The sequence below is a fragment of the Poecile atricapillus genome, chromosome 21 (assembly GCF_030490865.1).
Source record: "Poecile atricapillus isolate bPoeAtr1 chromosome 21, bPoeAtr1.hap1, whole genome shotgun sequence".
Classification (NCBI taxonomy): Eukaryota; Metazoa; Chordata; class Aves; order Passeriformes; family Paridae; genus Poecile; species Poecile atricapillus.
Window position 1 is genome coordinate 3,782,381 of NC_081269.1, and position 23,121 is coordinate 3,805,501.

At 41.5% G+C, this 23,121-nt stretch overlaps 1 protein-coding gene across 1 annotated transcript in view; it reads right to left on the minus strand.

Moving 5' to 3' along the window:
- Nucleotides 1–19,605, minus strand: part of PPM1E (protein phosphatase, Mg2+/Mn2+ dependent 1E) — a 59,358-nt gene extending 39,753 nt beyond the window's left edge. The window contains exon 1 of the mRNA XM_058854310.1: nt 19,085–19,605. Within this exon, the coding sequence (XP_058710293.1) occupies nt 19,085–19,500 (416 nt within the window). The 5' untranslated portion in view covers nt 19,501–19,605. The remainder of the gene's footprint in view (nt 1–19,084) is intronic.
- Between the last annotated feature and the right edge of the window lie 3,516 nt (nt 19,606–23,121).

Below are 23,121 nucleotides of genomic sequence, written 5' to 3' on the forward strand. Positions count from 1 at the left end.
ATGGCTGCACAAGGGAACATCAGCTGGCACAGCACAGGCCATCAACAAACAGGAAACAAATTGACTAAAATAAGATAGAACCTTGAAAATTGGGATAAAAATAATTTGGATTCCAAAAGGAGACATAATTTACCCAAAGGATGTCACGTCCTGGCAATGTGAGTGAAGCAATTGTAGAGCATTTGCTGTTTCTCCTGGTGATAAGGAATCAACATAATCTGGGCATTTCAGGCAGTTCACAAAGGATTTGGCATCCAGTCAGGAAAGTCTTGACTTATCTTTTTGTCCCAGTTCCCAACCCTGTGAACAGTGGGGGCTTTGTGTGCCACCAGGGTATTGCTAAAATAACCAGGTTGTTCACAACAGCACTCCCTCCCCAAAATCACCAAAACAAGAATGGCTTTTTTATGTCTTTTGGATCAAGCTGTCATGTCTGTAAAATTACAGACATGCTGGGTATCCCTGACATATGGTCAAAATAATTTGGGTTATTTTCTTAAATACAACCTTCTTTTAAAGCAAATTTACTGTGCAAGAGTAATGGAGGGGGAAATGATGCAAAATGAATCAGTATTCAGTTCCAAGGGATATTATAATACATATTTAATTTTAATAGATACTGAAACTCTCTGTTGGGCTTAATATTCAGGCTAATTATGACTAAACCAAAATGGTGATTCTTTTTTTTTCCATTCCCTATGTGTTTGGGAAAATTTGGGTTTGTCTGGAGAGAACAGGGAAGTACAGACAAGGTCATTCACCTTCAGCTGCTGAAAAAGCTCAAAGGAAGAACCTGAACTGTAATTTCTGCCTCTGGAAATGAATGCAAACAGTTAACTGATGCCAGGATTCCACAAGATGAGTTTAGGAAAGCTCATAATCCTCAGATTTCCAAAAGGGCCAGCACCTTAAAATGCAGTAGTGAAGGAACAGATCATTCTTTAAGGCCACACTGGCAGCTGAAGCGATTGTCACAGCAGTATCCCAAACTTTCTCCTTAAAATGGTTCTAACAACATCCCTCAGCCCTTGCCGAGTTAACTTGCAGTTAGCACGTGTGACGCTGAGCTCAAAGTTATTTTAGGAGCCAACTGGAAAGGAGATTCAGCCTTTTTAAAAATGGAATTGTTTTCTCTGGTTTAAGACTGTTTCCATGGAGAGACCACAGCATATGAACATCTTTAGGCCAAGTGCTTTGCTGCAGGCTTATCTGAATGGAAGCACCACAGGAGGAAGGATAATTGAGGCCAGTTGTTTAAAATTCATGGGCCTCCTCCTATACTTATACTCAGAAGCAATTTATTTTCATTATTTTGATCTGTTAAGCATTTAAAAGTTAAACAGTGCTATACATGCCTTCTCTTAAGTGACATAATATAATATTTACTCGGGATGGAATAAACATAGTGGCAACAATGTCACACTGTTGGGTGAGGGTGACAAAGTGGCAGGAAAATCACACTGTAGATGAATGCAAAGGGATGCATGAGGGAAAGAAACCTCCATCCTAAATTCACACAGAAAATAGTGGGCTCTGAACAGACTATTGCCTCTTGGGAGAAGCATTCTTCTAAGTTATAATGAATAGGTCTATTAAAAAGGCAGTTTACTCTTCACTAAAGGAAAATAAAGCCAGTAGAGTGGTGGTAGTTACTGGAAACAGGGATGTTGTTATCCTGCTTTATAAACCCTGTGTGAATATTGTCTCTGATTGGGATCTCAGTCCAGCTTCTCTCCTTACAACTTCCCCTCCCAGCACAGACAAACAAGAAAAAGTATACAGAAGGCAATAAAAACCCATAAAAGGAATAGAACATCTGCTCTTGGAGGAAGAACCAAGAGTTTATATTGTTTAAAAAGTAAATATACTGGATATGCTGTGTGCTCTTGCACGCCAAAATTCAACCTTTCTCCTCAAAAAATGCTAACTGGAATTTGGCAGAAGCAAGTTGTGGAATCGAGGAGCTAATCTTTAAACTTGACAGACTTACAAAGATTTACCTAAGTCTTGAGAAATCTTTCAGAGCTTAAAAATGAAGTTTCCCTCCTCTGTGCTCACCCCATCACATGAATTGCTGGTTTAATCTGTGTTTCACCCAGTGCAATAACTCATGTTCAGGCTTCTGCTCTCAGGAATGAGGGTGGGAATGCCACAGGCATTTTTCCAGTCAGGAATGTTATGGGATGCAGCCCATTTGTGGTGGCAAAGCCAAACCAGGGCAGTAAGCGCAGAACTCAGCACAATTCAGTGTAAATGTCTCAGTTCCACCGTTACATCCCAGGAAAATTAGGGTCAAAACACTCAGATATAGTTCCAGTTTTTTGCTAATGGAAAATGATCACCTGAACTACCTTAAAATCCAGCAGAAGAGCCCTCACCTGCTGTTTGTTGCATGGAGTTGTTTGTTCTGTGCCTGGGCCAGGAGGACACCTGCACACTTCTCCCAGGACAGAAGGGTCATTAAAAACCTGAATGGAAGAAGAAGGACAGGGAGAAAATTTCCTCTGGCAAGTCAGGATGTTGCCACTTGCTCTGGCTTTGCTGCTCATGATAAATGTGAGTGTCAGGCTCTCAGAGCTGAGTCCCAAATCAGACAAGCTGATCCTCAGAAGACAATGGCTGGGTCTGAGAACATTTTCTATAGCTAAAGAAATTCCATTTAATAGCAGAACATTTACCTTTGACATCAGAACCTCTGTAGACACAAGAGGAACAATTTACAATTGACATTTTCCACAGCAATACTCTGTTCCATTACAAATGCATCATGTTCTTTCCATTCTTATGCATGAAGAATAATGACCTTAAAAGTAACATTTCAATTTACAAGAAATTATAACTAGCACAATCATCATACCCAAAGGAATATGGTATTGAAATATTATTCTCTTGAACTTTGCAAAACACAGTGAGATATCAACACAAATAACAAACCTTTCACTGATTTAAGGTACAGATTCTGTGGTGAGGTATTTTTGCAAGGAAAAGTTAATTTGCTCTTCTCTGCACAAATAATACTGATAATTAACAGACAGTCCATATTCACTGTCTCAAACCAAATTTCCTGAGGTGAACAAGGGTACAGAGAAGCAAAATTATCAGATTTTGCCTGGGTTCTTTGACCTGCATTTCTTGGACTAATGAGAAAGTATCTCATTAAGATGCAAACAAGCAGCCTATGTGAAAGGAATTCCAGCCTTCCAATTGCCTTTGTAATTTCCTGTATCATGACAAATATTTCTAAACACAGGCAGACATTTTCAAACCATTAACTGAAGATTCTCAGATTTTTTTAGGTCAAGATCCCTGGTTTATTATCAATATAGACTCTGATATGTATATATAGGAAGCCTTCTCTTTTCCTATAGAGCAGAAACCAGTTCTGTAGCAAACATGGGTTAATGCAACAAGAACACTGATGAGCCACAAAAGTCTTGTCAGCCACGACTGTAACGAAATATGTCAGCAGAAGAAAAATGGAAATGTTCATGTATTTTCCTTCTTGAAATTCAGGATCTGATTCTGCTGTTTGATTGCATCTCTGGGGATAAACTCAAAAACCAGACAGGCTTGCTTTGTCATGTTTCTCCTCTGGAGAATTTTGAAAAAGAATCTATTTGCACCAGTGAAGGTTGAAAAAATCGGAATCAACAGTGGCACGCTCAGCTGGTTCCTCCCTCCAAGACAAGTGAAACAAGAAGACTTTGTGTCTTTTATCCAACTGAAGCCATTGCCCCCAATGGATTTTACACATTCACAAATATATTTATGATGCCTCATTAGCCTGGCATGATGAATAAACTCCATCAATCAACATTTATTTTACTAGATTTAACTGCTATTACCCTTGAGTTGAAAAGGAAATGAAGAAAAATGTAGGCTTGCAGGAGCTGTTCGCCCAAGGGCTTTGTTAAGGATGAAGGGGGAAAAAAAGGAATAGAATCATTTAGGTTGGAAAAGACTTTAAAGTCCAGCTGTTTCCCGGCACTGCCAAGACCACCACTAACCCATGTCCCCAAGTGTCACATCCACATGGCTTTTAAATCCCTCCAGGGACAGTGACTCAGCCACTTCCCTGGGCAGCCTGTGCCAATGCTTGATAACCCTTTTGTGTTGTTTTTCTGTTTTGATCGGGGAACAAGAATTACTCATCTGCTGTAATTATTGTTAACAGCCATACCTTCCAGAAGGGCAAGGGCAGAGGGTGCTGTGCCTCTCTCAATGAGAATCTCCAAAGTTAATGGGAGCTGCATCAAGAGAGATGAAAGTGATGAGCTTCTACTCACTTGGCAAGGAACTGAGCTGACAGGAATTGGTGACGTTGTTGTGGCTCTTCATGTGCCACTGTCACTGCCACGTAAATCACCAGCAGAAGTGCCAGTGGTGTGAAATTTTAGATGAGCACTGACTGAGGAAGGGGAGCAGGAACCCTGAGCTAAACCCTGGTACTGCAGCTGGCAGAAATTGTGATGAGATTTAGCACAGGACTTGAGTTTCAGGAGTGAAACAACAGCCTCAATCAGCCCTAACTTAAAATATATTTATTTCCAGAGCCTGTGCATGCACGTGTGTGTGTGTGTGTGTGTGTGTGTGTGTGTGTGTGTGCCTTTAAAGATAAACCAGCAAACAGACAGATGTTGATTCATGGAGGGTTAGAATTAAAATAGCTTCCTTGCTGATTACACCATTCAGCAGAGGCTGTTTTGTCCTATTTGATGTTATTTTCTCATTGCTGAATGCTACAACATTGTCTCATCTGCAATGTCCTTTAACACCGTGTTCATAATGCCACAAAGGTACTGATTGACCAGAACATTCCAGTGTGTATATTAGGACTTCCATCATGCAAAAATAACAACATAAATGGCTGGGTTTGCCTGTGCTATCTATCTGTAGATAGGTAGCTATAATCCCCAAATCTCTCTATATCCCAATCCCTCTGTCTTATCTCCAAAACAATACTGAAAAAACCCACAACAAACCATGCTTATATTATGCCATATTAAAAGCTCAGCAGAATTTAATTTAACAGCTACATTTGCTTTGTTTGAGATTACAAACACAGATCTCCCTCTTTCTGGCAATCCATAACCTAAGATATTTGGCACTCTATCAACAATTCCAGACTTGGAAGGATTATAGATGTGCTGACAGTTAAAGGGAGTTAGAGTTCCCTGCCTAAGATAGATAAGTAGCATGTACTCTTTGATAAGTCCTATCAGAGCCCCACTCTGACAGGAATTCCTCCACAATGCCACTAAATCTTGCACCGTGAAACTCATTAAAGGCGCTGCCATTTGTCCCAGCAGAGCCTGAAGTCCCCTGTCACCAGGAAATATATTCCATTTCTTTCCCCAATTACATACATGCTGCTTTATATTCCAGATTCAGAATATGTTCAGGGGGGCTGGGAAGGGGGGGGAAGAAGGAAGGCACACAGATCTAGCCCCTGTGCTTAATCTGGTGAGCTGTAAGACAAAGCTGTCCAGTGGCTTTGTGTCAGAGGAATGAACTGAGCAGTGCAACATAAATTCCACTGTTTGTAAATATCTTGTTCCCATTGCTTGCACAGGGTTGCTCTGTTGAAATGAGGAGTTTCTGGAGAAACCCTGCATTTGGGGGGTGTGTGTAAATCTCAGCTCTTTCCTTGCAGTGATTCCTCCCCGTGCCAGGTTTTTGCAATATCATTACCCACACACAGAGCACGAGGATCTCAGCCAGCTCCATTCAGGAGCAGCACATCTAAGTTGACTGAACATTTTTTTTCCTACAGGAATATCACGATGATAGGTTCTGCAGAACGTGGTCAGACTTGTGCTCACTTCACTGGATGCTACATCATTACAAAATCCATTCTCAAATCTCTTCTTACCTTCAAGATAATTGGGAAAATAACAGAGCTCCAGCAGCAAAAGCCTTGCTGTATGTGTAATGAAGATCTAAGATCAAACATCTCAATGGATTCTCTTAAAATAAGTGTATTATAATTTCCTAGATTATTACCTGCCAAAGCTCAGTGGGTGGGCTCTGAAGGCCTACGCTGTCAGGAATCCCAGGTTCTTAGAATCCTGTCATATCTGTCTGCATCCACCCCCTCAGTGTTTCCAGTTTCCCTTCTTCTGCTTCTGAAAGTAATTCCCATGGTAGCTGTCACATTAAGATATTGGGATACAGCCTTCCCACTGCACTTTTGGATTTCAGCTGAACCTGATTGTCAACTTCACTAATAGAAAGTGAGTACAACCTCCTCCAGTGCCGTGAGATTAATTTGCCTTGAGCTAATGAAAGTCAATTTCTAATTTCAACCCTTAATTGTGATCAATAGGGCTTGAATGAAACTTATCCAGACAAACAAGGAGAGAGCTGATAGGCAGAATCCATATCCAATGTGGCCATTTAGGATTGGATTCTTCAGGTATTTTTCAGAAACAGGGAGATGACAGCTCAGTTTTTACAAGAATGAAGTTAAAGAGCACAGTAAATGGGTTTAGAGTCCCAGAGATTTTCACTGGTTTTTACATAAATGGACATTCCATAAGGTGCCTCACACACTTTATTGGGAGAGGTCTGTTCCCTCCAGGTGGTAAGGCCTAAATCCCAAGCAAGCCATCATCTCTGGCTCTTCACTCCCTCACTTTTATTCTAAATCTCCTTAGAGCATGGACACCTTATTTCAGTTCCTGTGGCATTCTCTGAGACACAATGGAGAGGAAAACATCACAAATCTTCTGCATTCTTAATTCAGAACAAAAAAACCAACCACAAGACCTTGCACATACAACAACTAACAACACTAACACATCATTTAGCCAACTCTATATTTTTAATAAGCTCCCAATCAGGTTATTCTTAACTCAGAAAACTCTTGATCTTACTGGTAGCTCATGGGCAAGCTTGTTGGCTACAGATTAAAGCTGTTCTAGATGGGACTGTACATTTGTGTGCTATTTTTTCTTATTATTGAACACCATGGCCAATATTTTGCAGAGATAAAATAATCAGAATGATATTTTCAAGCCTGATATCAAGGGCAACACTTCCCCAAGTGCTTTGTTTACGCTGCCATTTTTCGGGAACTTTCCCAGTTTGTTGTTCCCACCAGCGTTATGATGAGGGCAACAATTTTAGACACTTGAGTGTAAAATTTCCTTATCATGTCACTTCCCCTTGCTCTAAGTGAGACTGGCAGCTTGTATTTGCTACTCATACTCAGCAGTAGTCTCTCCTCTTTTCACAGATTATACTACAATGGTTTTATAACTACACACAGCAAGCAGCAGTAAAAATGCCAGTAAAATTAATCAGCCTTGTATCTGTGTTAAAAATCCTGCCTTATCATGCATATATTTTGGTTTTTCTCAGATTATGGTTACAACAAATGAATAATGAACCTATGCAAGCAAATTCAGAGTGAGGCATCATGCTCATACAATTGACTGTGTTCACACAACAGAAATGTATAAACAAACTTTGGGTCCAGGAGGTGAAAAAGAACAGATGAATTTGTGGAGCAGAATAATACTTGTGGAATGTTTTCTTCTGCAGGATATCTGAGCATGTGGGCTGGAACATGGAACTGGGGGAGTTACAAGTATACTGAATATACTATATTATATAGTGTGTATACTATATATACTATATAAATATACTTAATACTGCAAAATCCTTATTTTGATATTAGGTCACCACATCACTTCACACTTCAATTCTGACAGCAACTGGCAGAGAACCAGATCCCTTACAAAAGAGGAGGAAGAAATCTAAAAATTACCAGTTTCTCCTAGATGTTGGAAAGAACAAATCTACTCATTACCAATCCCATCCAAACTGGTGTAAGTTCATCAGCACCACTGGGTAATTTGCTATGTCAGTGTCCTTCTGTTTGTTATGAGATTTCTAAAAGATGAGGAATTCTTATTTCCCATGTATAAAACAACAATAGGTAAAGAATGATAGATTTATCTTTTCAAGGTACTCCTGGAAACATAAAAGCATCTACAGCTGGTTAGGCCACAGAAACACTGGATGAACAAGACAATTTGTTTACCTTGTCAGACTTCCTTTGTCATGGAAAAAACACTTAACGGTGACAAAAACAAATGGTGAAACTTGAGAATGATGACTGTTCTATAAATCCATAGTTATGATATTTCAGCTGTTGCCCTACAGCCACATCACTGAATAAATAAAGGAGTGTGGTTGGGTAAAAGGTGTACTTTTCCCCAAGGAATCAAACAGAATATCCAATTTTTCCGTGCAGAGGGAGGAGCGCTGTAGTTCCTATTGATTTCAGCTGTCCAGCCTCTAACTGGGAGTGATTGGGTGATTATGTGCAATCAGTGTTGTACTGGGAGGTTTAAACACAGAGAAGGTACTGAAGTGATCATCCTGGCAATTCCTTTTAATTGTTTGAGCTGAGCCAATGTTTCAGGTCTAATTACTCTAACAATTTTAATTTTTAAAATTATTTTCAATTGACACTATTACATTTTCTCATTCTGCCCCTTTCTTGTTGAAGGTTAATCGGTGACTGCTGTGTCTGTTGGAAAACAACCCCACTGAAATTTCGGATTGTTCTTTTTTTACTGAGTTTCTGAGCTCCTTGATTGCAGAGTAAAAGTCTAAAATGTTTCCAAGCACATTTTTGGGAAGCAAATCCAACACCTGAGTTTCTTCTTAATTATTTTAAATTTACATCTGTTGTATCATTTGGAGCTAAGTTGTGACACAATGATTACTTGGTTTGGCAGAACTTTCTAATTCACCGTTTCTTTTGCATATTCCTGTTTTAGGAATTTCTATGGTATTTTTAAATGCCATTTTTATATGGGACTTTTCTAGAGGCACAAGGAAAGCACCAGTTAAACAAGACTCCCAACTGGATTTGTATTTGTAGGAGCAGCACAATGTAATTATCATTCAATTTATAACTACAGAAATGAAAACTTTGTCACAGAACAGGCAGAGGGTGGGGAGAAAAGATCAAGAATGAGAAGGATTTTCTTAAGTGGAGAAGAATTTTTGAATGTTTACTTTTAAACCAAAAGTGACTTGCTCTTTTTTTTTCCCCCCCCATAAATTTTTCCACCCCCTTGCACTGCTTTGTGTATTTATCCTTCCTTCTTCCTAGAAAAGTAAAACAAATCATCTTCCTTTAAATAAAGGACAAATAGAGAGTAAATGAATTAACTCCATTCTGAGACATAAGGCTTTATGAAACTGGAGGATATGTTAGTTTATTCTTGGATTTAAAAGCAGTAATTTTTGAGGGTCATATCCTGTGCCTTTTTTTTTAGCCCAAACTTCCTTTGACATAACTTGGAAATCCTTGACATGCAAAAAATGCGGATTGACCTGAGTACACACTGTGGAGCTTGGCATCTCCCTGGAACTTTCCAGGTTTATTGTTGCTACCAGGATCACTACCAGGGTTTAACACCTCTGAATGTTTTCTGTTCTATCTGCCAGGCAGCCACAGGCAAAACAAACACTGTCACACCTCGTACAGCACTGAACAGAGACAGCTGAATTATTTTATCAGTCTTCCCAAAAAACCTTTCAGTGCAACCTAAAACAGCTCCCTGAAAAGCATCTGGAGCTGGTAGCAGGATATTAATAGCAAACCCCCATGAAAGCAAGAGCATGAGAAAGCACTGCATCCTTCTCTAAATTAAAGTAACAGCACAGCCCCAGTACTTCGTGGGGATGTCAAAGTACAAACCCAGCCTGGTGTAACCAACTTCAGCTCAGGAACTCAGCCAGGATAAAAAAATTGAGGATTTTCTGTACTTTGCAAACCCTTTTCACAGACTGACAGTGATTTTCTAAGGAATGAATGGGTGGGTCACTTATGTTTGTGGGATTATTTAACTCACTTTCTTCCTCTTTCTGTTTATTTCACGCTACCTTAATGAGCTGGGTCTCATCTCTTTACAAACATAAAGCAGACTTCCTCAAAGTGCTCTCCTTCTTCTTTCTGTGCCTCCTCAACAGATGTTCTTTGTTATCTCTATTTCAGAAAAAAACAAAATAATACCCACCTTTACAAGGTATAAATTCTATATTTAAGTTACCACCTTTGTTTGTATTCCTGTTAAGAAGCGCAGACAGACGTGGAAAGGGGAATTGCACAACTTCATCAGTTTTCAGAAGACAATAAATGAAATTGAATAGTGTTAAATATCTTAATGCAAAACTAGCTTTTTACTAAGTAAATAACTTATTTTGTAATATATTAATCATATATCTTGTAATTGTCTTTTTAAAGCTATTTAATATGGAACTACACTAACAGAAATGGAAGAATAGCTTTTTAAAAAATTATGATCTAAATATTTAGAGCTCATTGCTTTCTGCATTAAATTTTCAACTGGATAGGAAGAATTTAAGAAGTATTTTTCAGATTGATTGTATTCTACTCTATGTCTTCCCTGTTGACAAATCTTTTTACTTGCATCTCCCAAGACACACAAAGAGTTTGTAAAATTTTGGAGAGGAGAGAAATATTTTTAGGATATTTAGTGATTTTGTAGGATAAACTATCTTTTCTCTAATCCCCAGAGCCAGATTTGGAACTTTGTGGCTTGGCTCATATTTTTGGAGATGACTTTATTGTATGACATGAACAGCATCAGCACTTAGGAAAACAAAGCGAATGTGAATTGCGAGGTGCTAAACCAAAAGTATCCAAAAGCCAAAAACGCTTCTCTAAAATTAGTATAGAATGTAAATAGTGAGATTTGAAACATTCCATATCATCACTTGGGTCATTCCTAATCAGCCAAACTGATAGAGGTTGTCAGCAATGAGGAAAGTTTAAAGGATTTCAGATTGGCTCTGAATGCACAGGGCAAGGAGAGCAGTCACTTAATGCAGGCTCAGCTCTTCTCCAGCCTGGACACACATCCCAGAACCTGCAGCTGCTTTTCCCTCTCATCCCAGAGGGAGTTGCACCAGTTTTATGCAGTGATGACTCTCACTCTCTGTTTATACAGAAGACAATTATTTCCATTGATTTACACAGTTTGTACCACTGAGGTAAAAGGTTTAAACTCACACTTCTGGTTTATCAATGCTCATTTCTACTGGAAGCACTTTCACCAACGATTCACTTCAGGTTAGGATCAATTGGTTTTCTTACAGAATCTGGTACTTTGGATATTTTAAAATGTGAGCTTTTTGGAGTGCCAGGAAGAGGAGAGGTTCTGTTCATGCCACTCCAGGGACATCCCTCACTCTCTGAGGAGCAAATTCCAGCCAGAAAGCAGAACTAAGAACACCCCAACACCCCCATGCTCTGCAAGCACAAAGTGCATCTGTCCCAAACAGGGGTGTTCCTCTAATCCCCAGAGAATATTTCAGACTATCAGAGCTTCTGATTTCTCATTACCAAATATTTAGGTTTTTTACCCAGCTTTTCAGAAGAAAGTGGTAATAAGAGAGCTGAAAGCATAAACTCATTTTAGACAGGGACCTTTATAAATAAATACATTAATTCAATCGTATTTCCTCAGACACAGCAATGAGATGACAAACAGAATGACACCACTTATAGGAAACCCCTTAGATTAAAATGTATGTCATGGTGTGTACAAGGGCATACCTTTAGTTTATGACTTACTAAATTCATACTTTTTATCCAGGTTGGAATTTTAGATAATTTATCACTGTTGGGCCCAGAGGTTCCAATAGAACGGAATGTTTCCCTGCGTTTTCAGGTGATCAATTACAAACTAATAAACCAAACATCTTATTTTTAATATTTATTTTGTTGAGAAAAAGAAAAATTTGTTGAATTCTCAAACATGGGAGTTTCAGCCTTGCAGAACTTGAAGGACTGAAAGGAACGGAGTCATGGTGGCAGCTAATTAATCTAACATGCAGAGCACTGTGTTTGTAACACTAACAAGGAACAACTCACCACCTTCATTTCAGCTCTCTGAACCTCAGTAAGAAGGTCACAGCCTGAGGTGAAAGGAACAGCCCTCGAGACAGTGCCAAGAAGCTAAAATGCCAAGGGCCTATTTTTACATGCTGCTTCTATTAATAGTTACACTGTGTGGAAGTACAGAGCTGATGAAAAAATCATATTCTCAAACAAAAGTAAGCAAATTCTTTACTGTAAATAAAGAGCAGAAGAAACTAAAGTTGAGAAATTGTTAGGTACAATTTAAAAGGCTTTACTGGATCATCAAAGGCCAGCAAAAATAGCTTCAAAATCCTATCCTCTGAGAAAATTAAGGAACTGCCCACAATTTTACCCAATTAATCAAATATTCCTTTTCTCGTAATTACAGTTTCCCACTTCAGGTTGGTGTGCATCCAAACCCATTTTCCTATGATCAAAGTTTAGCAGCCCACTTTCTAATTCTGCTCTGCCACCAAAACCCATCCAGCTCCAGAGTGCACAGGGAGTTCAGAGCTGGGAGCAGCACCACAGCTTCAAATGCAGCTTCAGTTACTCAATCATTACTTGCCCTCAGCTGTTTTCCATCCAATACAAACATAAACTGAGGTGATCCTGCAATCTGGTTAACTTGTTTAACTTCTGTATTAATTATAGAAGTACCCAAGGGCAGCTATTTCCCACGCACTCCTAATTTATGGCTCTGATGATTACTTCTTTATAAAATGCCTTATTAAAGGAGGGTAATGTTGTTTCTTCCTAATGAAGTACAAAGGCACGGCAGAAATGTTTCTGTAAAATAAGTCCACAGTCTGCAATCATTTCATCTAATCACTAGTGTGTTATAACAACAAAAATCTGGAATATTTGGAAAGTAATTGAGATTTCAGCCAACCCAAACAGAAGGTCCTGAAGCACAACTTGTAGCAATGGCCATTTAGCAGTGTCATGGGTCCTAACATGTCACACACACACATTGTCCAGGATATGTTTATTTTTATAATCATTTGCATTACATAATTGTGATTGCATTGCATAAGACAGTCTTGCAGCATGCTTCAAAGAACATCTAATGTTTTAAACTGCTAACTACATTTCATCCCATTTCTCACATGTCTTTCCTAGACAGCAAGGAGAAAACAAATCAAGAAAGAGCAGGCACCAAACAATGAGGAGAAAGAAAATGGTGTGGAACAGCCAGAGAATATTTCAGAGTATCAAATATAGTAATAAATAGTTTTCTCATTATCTGTGTACTGCATGCCCTGTTGCTTTTGCTTTTAATGTGATCATGTAAGCAATTTAGCCAGACAACAAAAATAAATGAGAGCAAACATCACTGACACAGAAGCCAAGGCACTGAAACTTCTGCTCACAGAATGCAAAGCAAACTAAAAGTTTAACCTTCTATGAAAAGAACCTCAACTGAGTTCTTCAAACAGGTGGATAAATACCCTGCCACTGTTGAAGGCAATTATAATGAGAGATTTTAAGGATAAAACTGTTCTATGCAGAGTGTTTTGTGCAAAAAAGAATTACCAAACAAACTCTCCAGAGGAATGAAGCTCATCACATCCAAAAGGTAGAGTCAAAAGTAGTTCCACACAATGGCCAATAAGATTTTAGTTTCAAGAGTGGTTGTACAAGGTCCAAAAAAAGAATGTGTTAACACAGATCTAATTTTTCAGTCAGTTTGTACTCAAAAGCAAAGAGTTTCACTCAGGAGGAGCAGAATCTGTGCAAATTGCTCCTGGGTCGAGAAAAATCTTGGTGTGAAAAGCTCCTAACAACATTAATTCCCTTTAATGTGTTGTACTACCAGCAACGTTCATTGAAATAAAAGCACTGGAATGAATATATTTCCATAATCTGTTCACTAAGAATGATTTTTTGAATGCTATATAAAGTAACTTCCAAGCATAGTCACCCTCGTGCTTGAAAAGCTCAGCATCCTTTTAATCATAAAGTAGGAAGTTTTGAAATGTCACCTTGTATGATAACCATTACAAAATGTAAATCTGCAATTTAGATAGCTCATTTGAGCTGATATTCCTTTTTTAAAAATGAGTATCAAAATATTTGATTTCCTTCATTCAATATTTTTAAAAGCGTGGGAGAGTGAGCTGAATATGCCTTAGAAACAACAAGAATCCCTCAATGTGTAGAGAATTAGTTGTGTTTGGAGAATGTTTATTTCTAAACACCACCTATTTGTAGATGATAGTGATTTCTAGGCTAAAGGGGATGAGATGTGTGTGCCATGACATCACCAGCATCCAGAAGATGGGCTCTTTTCAAGAGTAACAAGGCACTACCAGCAATCCTGAAGCTCTTGAATTTCTGCACACCCTCCTGTGAGATGATTTAAGATTTCTTCACAGAGAAATACCAGGATTTCTATCACCAGAATCCCTTGGGTGTGATGTCAGCATCCTCAGCCATATCCAGCCAGGTCAACAACCACCCCTGGAAGGGATTCCTAATCTTGGAAAGGCTCCTGTGAGATGTTAACACAGCCACAGCCTTGGGGTGGCAAATCCCAGGCTGGTTTGGGCTGGAAGGGACCTTAACAATCATCCAGTGCCACCCCTGCCATGGGCAGGGACACTTTCCACTATTCCAGGTTTCTCCAAGCTCTGTCCTACCTGGCCTTGGACACTTCCAGGGATCCAGGGGCAGCCACAGCTTCTCTGGGCACCCTGTGCCAGGGCTTCACCACCTTCACAGGGAACAATTCCTTCCTGATGTCTAATCCAAACCTAGATTAGACTAAATATTCCTAATATTGAGTCTAAATTGAATGTTCTCTATCCAATTTTTCCATTAACCATAGAAAATTCCCCAGCCAGGTGAAGCCAATATCTCCTCCTGTCATTCATTGTGGGCACAGGCTGACATTATCATTTCTATTGTAAAACTTCACAAAAGATGATGAAAAAAGCACCATGTTAAAAAGGATGCAATGACTTTTTGTTGGCCCTTGTGATTAATATTAGACGTGGCAAGTAGTTAATTATATTTCTTAAAAGGACTTTGAGATTGCAATCAATAGAATTGATTATAAAAGACAAATTACAAAGGAGTAAAATATCACAGCCTATTTAATATGATGCTAAGAAAGCCCATCCAGCATCATATATGAATTTCAACTTAAAGTGACAACAGTGCCAGCTTTCATGTGATAGGGGTTTAGAGAGCAGGTTAAAAACATATATATCTGCTATTTAAAGGGAGAGAATTCCATCTCTCCACTCAAGAGAGATGGAGACAGCAGAAAGAACAGTTTTCAAGAGCTTACTTTATTGAAAAAAGGATTTCTGCTAACAAGGTCTTCTTTAGCTGAACATTACAAGCTGAGGGGCAAAACCTCCATTCTCATTTACTGTCCACATTTTACATAACTCTGGTGTTAAAAGGGTGAGCCTACATTGCCTTCCTTGATTTTTTTATAGTAGGGCTGTGGGAAACCCATAAGCAAAAAATATCTTCTGTCTTTAAGAGAAAGAATGGATCCATTTAAAGAACTCAGTTCAAATACTGCATTTTATTGGAATCTAAATATTCTGTGAATGTTGCACAGTATTCTGTGAAGAAATGTAAAAGGACAGTGCTTAGGAGTTTTTCTTTCCATGTTCCAAGTCAAAGTGAGGCTTTTGCAATCCTCAAAATAATCATGTTGTCATCAGGGACTTAGTTCAGCATTTAAGATGACATAACAATAAATTTTAGTTTTATTTTACTTACCATATTCTGCAAACTCAACACTAGAGAAGCAGAGCTACTTTCTAAGCTTGTTCAAAGGAAATTTGAATTCCTAAATGAACATTTGAAAGGAAAAAGGTTGTACCTCCAAAATCACTGAAAATAAACCTGAACCTAGAAATGATACCAACTATATCTATTCCCATCAAAGCCTGAGGCAAAAAAAGAGAAAAAGAAAAGCAAGAAGAATATACAGTTGAATTTTTCAAAGTATTTCATTTGCACAGGAAAACAGTGTAGCAGCAAGACAAATTTGTTCTTCCTGGTGACACAACTTGTAAGAGTCTGGCTGTGTCCCCTCTTGGCAAGCACAGCTTTGCTGATTTGTTTTTTGGAGGTTTTGTGAAGAACCAGCTTTTTAAATGCATCAGGTTTAATAAAAGTATCAGTAGGAAGAGAAAGAGATCAGAACATGATATGTAACTTTTTTACCTCAAGTTAGTAACTTCTTCCTTTAAAATGTGTCAGAAACAGGGTCTGATTCAGCAGGAGCAAGTGATAGAATCTCATATTTAATGTTTTAAGGCCTTAGTATGTTTGTTTCTACATAGAAATGATGTAAATTATATATCTTTCTCTTGACTAATATGGTCTAGCTATATCTTGGAAGTTCATTTTGTGGTTATCAGCCAATGTTCCAAGGCAATCCCCTTCTGACTATTTTCTCCATCTAATGCAATCCATCCAATTGATGGGTTTCATTCTGTGGAGGGTCACTAAGAAAACACACAGTGCCCATTTTGTGGCATTTAGACAGATATAAAGATTACATTAATCTAATTTTCCAAGCATATGTTGCCTCTAGGAAAAAAAAAGAAAACAACAAAAAAAAACAGGAACAGGAAACCTCAAAGGGGAATATGAATCTTTTGGAAAATAGCAGGAAAATCTCATAAATAAGAACTCTTTGATACTGATCTACACAGTGGCAGAAAAACATTATATTTTGTCATGATTAGCAATATCTTCTCATTTCTGAAATGGTCTTACTTTCCTCAAAAAGATCTAAAGCTCTGTGCTTAAAATAGCTGAAAAACAGCTGTTGGATTTTTCACAGCAATGGGTTTTATCTTCATGCTACATAGAATACAAACCAGTCATTTGACTAATATATAGTTTCAGAAAACATGCCTTCAGAATAGAGTCTCTCCTGCTAATGACAAACCAAGGAAATATTCCCTTTCACATGAGTTTTTAATGTGCTTTTTTATTTGTTTTTTTTTTTTTTATTTTAACACTTTCATAACTGTTTGGTGCAAGAGCATCTTTACTCATACGCATCAAGTTTCCCACCTCTGGAACCATCAAATTGAACCCTTGGCTGTAAAGGGTGAAAACATCCTGCTTTTACCTGTTTTATAGCCTTGTCACATTTTAAGTTTCTCTGGTGAATGGAAAGTGAACTAAAAATAAAGTACCTTACCTGAAGGATACTTTTGCATATTTGCACTTACCTCAGATTCCACATCACTCAAGAAAAAGCTATTTCAGCTTAGCTTTGTCTTAGGAGTTTTTAGATTTGGTTATAATATTTTAAAATATTTTATTTAAGCCTTTAAGAGACTATTTTCTTACAACAGAATCCCTTGATTTTAAGGTGGACCTTGATTTTTGCCTAGAGGAGGAAGCCTGCATTGATTTCACCACAAACAAAGCCATGGGATGCTTCATTCAGTGGCCATCCAAAGATTTATAATGAAGGCTGGAAAAACCCAAAGAGCCACAACCTGGCAAGAGCTGTCTCTATAAAAAGATTCCTTTCAAAAGGTCTTTTTTTTTTTTTTTTTTTTTTTCTCCTTATTAATTTCAGCTATGAATATGAGCTTCAGAAACTGGGGAATCTGGGGTATGGGGACAGGCAGAGAGAGAAGGGAGAGGAATTCCAGTTCAAAATAATTTCATAGCTATACTTCAAATAATACCTCCAAATAATCTGCTCCAATAAGACTTTATTCCCACTAACATGACTTGGGATTTCACAAGCCTGTTTAAAAATAACCCAACAAAACACGTCCTAAATAGGTAGAAGGGACTTGCCTCTCTACTCTCTACCACATCCTATGAATGTGCTGCTGTATTCCAGAGACTTTCCAAAGGTGGCAGGGCGAGCATGTGTGAATAGGAGAGCTTTGTCCTCTGCAGCTATCATTGTGCCGTCCCTATCGTCCACAAACGCAGAGGGCAGATGAGAACTGGATAGAAACAGACCATGCAGTTGTAAAACCCAGTTCTTTTCTCTCTTTATTTATTTATTTCTGCGACTGAGTAACACCTCTCATTACAATTACCGGCTCAATGGCAGAAAAGCTCCCCGGTGTGCTGTGCAGATTTTCACAGATTCATTTGTCTCCTCCTGTGGCATCAGTTTAAAAAGGTTCCTAAAGAATTGCCACTAACAACCATTTCTATTTCGAGCCTTCAAAGCCGGAGCTGAGCACAATACAAGGCACTGGTAACTGATCTTTAGGTTTCAGTCCACAGACTTTCCACACTGGGAATAGATCCCATCTGTTTCCTCTTTATGCACCAGCCTTTAGAAAGCACAGATCTGGAAACTGCCTCCGTACAGAACCGAGTATAGCCGGCTTTCCCCAGCTAACGGCAGAAAAATCCCCATGATTATGGATAGCTTTCCCCCAAGGTTTTATACTCCTCTTTTCTCCCCGGTCTATGAATACACGATGTGGTTTTCTCCATGTGCGGTGGCTTTTTGGAAGGGTGAAGGGGATGGACCACGTCTCTTTCCTTGCCCCTTCTTTCCCCTTCTTGGCAGAGGTTTCCCCATTTACCAGCCCTCGTAAGGGGAACATTTCCATTTCAAGCCCCAGCACCATCAGCCACAGGCAAACCCCCCTCCTTGCTTTGGCACCAGAGCTTGAAACATTTCCCCCACCGCTCTCCCTCCCCAGCAAGCTGCTCTCCAGATGGATGCTCGTGGCTCTCCCTTGCCTCTTCCCTTCGCCTGTCCCGGCCACAGGCAAGCACAAGGCACAGAGCAGAGGATTCCTTGGGGCAGGGGCAGCCGCACAGAGCCGGACGCTGTGACCCCGGGATGCTCAGCACCACCGAAGTCCTGAACTCTTTTACCTCGGGGATCGCCCCTGTCCTCGCTTCCCTCCCTCAGCCTCACATTGGGGAGTCTCTCAGCCCCACACTGGGGAGTCCCTCAGCCCCACACTGGGGAGTCTCTCAGCCCCACACTGGGGAGTCCCTCAGCCCCACACTGGGGAGTCCCTCAGCCCCACACTGGGGAGTTTCTCAGCCTCACACTGGGGAGTCCCTCAGCCCCACACTGGGGAATTCCTCAGCCCCACACTGGGGAGTTTCTCAGCCTCACACAGGAGGGTCGCCTCAGCCCCACACGCGGGGGTCCCTCAGGCCCGCTCCCTGCCCCGCTCCCCTCAGCCCGCCACTCACTACTTGTAGAGCTGCTGCAGGCAGAGGTCCAGGCACTCGCCCTCCACCTCCTCCTCCGTGATGTACTCCGAGAGCGGCCGGGGCAGCGAGGGCAGCGGCGGGGGCGGCGGCGGCGGGGCGGGTGGCTGGGGGTCGCCGGCATCGCCCTCGCCACCTTCTCCCTCCTCCGCCTCGGCGGCCGCTCCCGTTTCTCCCTCTGCCCCGGGCTCCTCCTCAGCGTCGCCCGCGGCTTCGGCAGCGGGAGGGGGGGCCGCCGGCTCCGGCTCGGGCTCCGGCTCGGGCTCCGGCTCGGGCTCCGGTTCCGGCTCTGCCCCGAAGGGCCCGCGGAACTCGCCCAGGAACAGCTCGAGGAAGCGGCGGTAGGTCTTCTCCTCCGCGCTGCCGCCGCCGCCGCTGCCCGAGCCGCCCGCGGCCATCGCTTCGCATTCCCGGCCGCCCGCCGGCGGATCAGCACTGCGCCCGCAGAGAGCTCCCTGCCCGCCGCCGCCTCCTCCTCCTCCTCCTCCTCCTCCCTCCCGCCCGCCGCCTGCGCGCGCGCTCCCGAGCCGGGCCCGCGGGGCCGCGCACGCCGCGGGGGGCGCGGGGGGGGCGCGCGCCTGGGCGTCGGGAGCGCGCGCGGCTCTGAGGGGGGCCCGGCGGGGTCCGGCGGCCGCCCGAGGGGGCGGCTCGGGCCGCGGCGCTGGCGGGGGAGCGGGAGCGGCGGCAGCCGCGCCGCTGTGATGAGTCACGCGAAGGCAGCCAGACGCGTAGGTTCCTCACAGGAACCCGGAGGAAACCTGAGCGCACATCGCTTGTTACCTAATCCCTGCCTCCTTCGGGGCTTCCCTGGAGCTTCCGCCGCCGCCGCCGGCGCCTCCGCGGCTGCCGGAGGGTGCGCGGGGCCGGGGCGGCGGCGGGGGGCGGCCTGGGCTCACCCCGCCGTGAGGGGACGCCGCTGTCCCGCCGAGCCGCGGCCCGGGCCGGGGCCAGGAGCTGCCTCGGAGAGCGGGTTTGACATCGGAGCGTGTTTGCGTGAGGGGAACTGGCCACGAGAAAGGAAGAGGGTAGGTTTAGTTTAGGTGTTCGGAGGTGTGGATGCTAACTATGAGCAAAAGCAGGGAGCACAGTGCCTGTGGAAAAGCAGGCCGCATAACTTTCTCAGTCTGGCCTGAGAAAGTGGCCTGGGAAATCATAAGGAGGAATTAAAACAATCCTCAGAGATAGAAGACAGCCTTGCAGGTGCTGTTTGTCAGTTTCTTGTTTTCTTGCAGAAAAAGGTTGAGGGGTGGTGTACCCCACTGACCAATGATGGTGATGTGTTAGTTCACTGACCAATAAGAATTTTATCTTTCTCTACTTTGGCGTATGGGTCTATAAAAGAAGATCTGAGGTAACAAACTTTGCTCTCCTGTTCATGCACAAGAGAGTCTGTGTTGTTCTTCTCGCCGTTCCCAATAGAGCGACACGGAAGGAATTCTTGGCTGTGAGGGTGGAGAGGACCCAGCAGAGGCTGCCCGGAGAAGCTGTGGCTGCCCCTGGATCACTGGAAGTGCCCAAGGCCAGGTTGGATGGAGCTCTGAACACACAGGGTCAGTGGACAGTGCCCCTGCCCACAGCAGGGGTTGGAAGAGATCATCTTTAAGCTCCCTTCCAAGCCAGACCATTCCATGATCCAACGATAAATTACATATTACACAATATCTACTCATTCCATGTTCTGGCAAAGGAGAATTTGTGACAAGCTGAAGATGCTACACCAACCCAAACTTAAAAGATAACCTGTCAGTGGGAGTCTAACTGTAGTGAATATTCTCTTGCTGTCTAATAAATGTCTTTCATTTGTGAAAGGCATTTTGGCTTGTTTTAATCACTGCTGCTGGAAAGCTATTTTCAGAGCTATCAGGTCCATAAATACCAATAAATGAACAGGTATAATTGCCACACGTTTAAAATAGCTTGTACACATGGGAGGGAACGCTATCCTTAATGTCAGCTATACCCTGAAAAATGGCCAAATCACGAGCCTCATATGCAAAAAGATCCTCAAATTTTTATGTATTGTAACAAGGGCAGTATCTGGCTGAAACCTGTTGTTCTCTACATTGTAGCAATTACCTCCCGTGTGTCAGGTGCTCCTGTAAATCTGTCTTCTGTTTGGTGAATTATTTTAGAGCCAAACTAATTTTAGAATATTTCCGGCAACTGCATTGACTGATCATATTGCAATCTTGTGAATATGTAAAAGCCCTGAGAGTTAAAAATGTGATTGTCACAGTTAGTCTTAGTCTTTCACAGCCGACAGTGACAGAAAATCACATCGCTTGTCCTGGAAGGTTATCTCTAACCTTTGATTTAGGTTTTTGATGCCATTTCTTTATTTTCAATTTAACACTTACTTATTTAGGGAATGCCAGGTGGGTTTGAAGGGTAAGAAACATTGGAGGGTAAAAAACATTGCAGTTCTTTTTGAGCAGAGAGCTCCCAGTTGCAGCTGCCGATGTCATTGCTGGATTTTGGTTTTTATTTTTTTTATGTTTGTGTGTTCTGCATCATCAGTGAGTCACAAGCCCCGGGAGGATGTATATCAATGCAAGTATCACAAAGCAGTTTTAACTTCATGGTCAGTTGTTTTTCACTCAGAATCCAGAGGCAGTTGGAGTTTCTAAGAAACTATAATCCAGATAATCTTAATGTAATATGATCTGAATTATAAAAATTCCTATTATTACAATGTCTTAGGGAGGTCACGGCTAATTCAACAAGATGCAAGATCAGCTTTATGTTTTATGACAAACAGCAATTAAAACTATCTAAGAAGAGATTCAAAAGCATTTAGGCAGTCTTTTCCTAAATTTTTTGTTAATTTTATATATTTTTTAGTTGTTTCAAACAGCACAGAAGAGTATCTGGGAGTAATACCTACTCTGTTTCATGTTGAAATGCTAAAGTTACCAGATGTCCTTGATTCATCTTGGCAGTCCCCATGTGCTTTTCATCATTTGTCTCATGGCAGAAGACACTAATTAAAATGAAATAGAGTAGAACTCCATGCTCAGGACACTTTGTCAACTTTTGGCGCTATGGTCAAGCCAGGATTGTTTTGGTCTGGTATTAAACAGAGAGCTGATGGCTCCAAGCCATGCTGACATTTGTTTCTGAGAGGAAAAGGTGGAAAACCTTTTTCATTAAGCTGGAACACGGAGCATGCGGTGGCTGTGGGTGGTGTGGCGGAGCCAGGCAGGAGGAACCTGCTGGCCCTGCTCTCTGTGGGGCCAATTCCCCCAGGAGGAGCCATCCCGCTCCTCGGCGCTGCCCAGAAAAGGAAGCTCTGAGCACCCACTGATCCCTCAGAGCGTGTGCTCCGTGCTGTTACGGAATGTTTGGAGTGTTCAGGAACTCTGGGAGCTAAATTTAGAGTGCCTAGCTGTGCTCTGGATATCGTTGGGTGGATGGCTCCTATGGGATGAGGGGAGGTGGATGGAATTAAACTCACAATTCACAACATTCTGAGTCTGAGACCATTGGAAATCATATGGAGAATAAGGCTTGTGCTTGATGTGAGAAGGAAACACAAGTGTTTGCATCCTTTTCAGATTAATCATGTTGCTTTTTGTTTTAAAAAACAACATTTTATAGTACTCTTTTGGAAGAAATCTGTTTTATTTTAGCTTTAAAATGCAGCCTTCCTCTTTCTCATTTGCTGCTGAGAAATAAGCAGGGTTTGAACAGGCCTCAGGGAGGTGACCTGAATTGTATGGAGGGCAAAAAGAAAAGTGCTTCGTAATTCTTTGTAACCTTTGGAAGTGACTCCTGTGAGCTGACAGAAGACAGGCAGGATCATGAAGAATGCTTTGACAGATCTTAGCATACCTGTGATCCATGATCTGGTACCATATAAATGAGTTTAATGGCATAGATCCAGTGGTAAATGCCTCTTCAAAGTAGGGCTTCTTTCTTTAAAAAGTAGGGCTTCTGCAGCAAACCTGAATTAATTTTAGCAGCTATATTCAGTTTTAATAATTCCAGTTTCTTAAGACTCAAGACAGCAAGAATTTGTA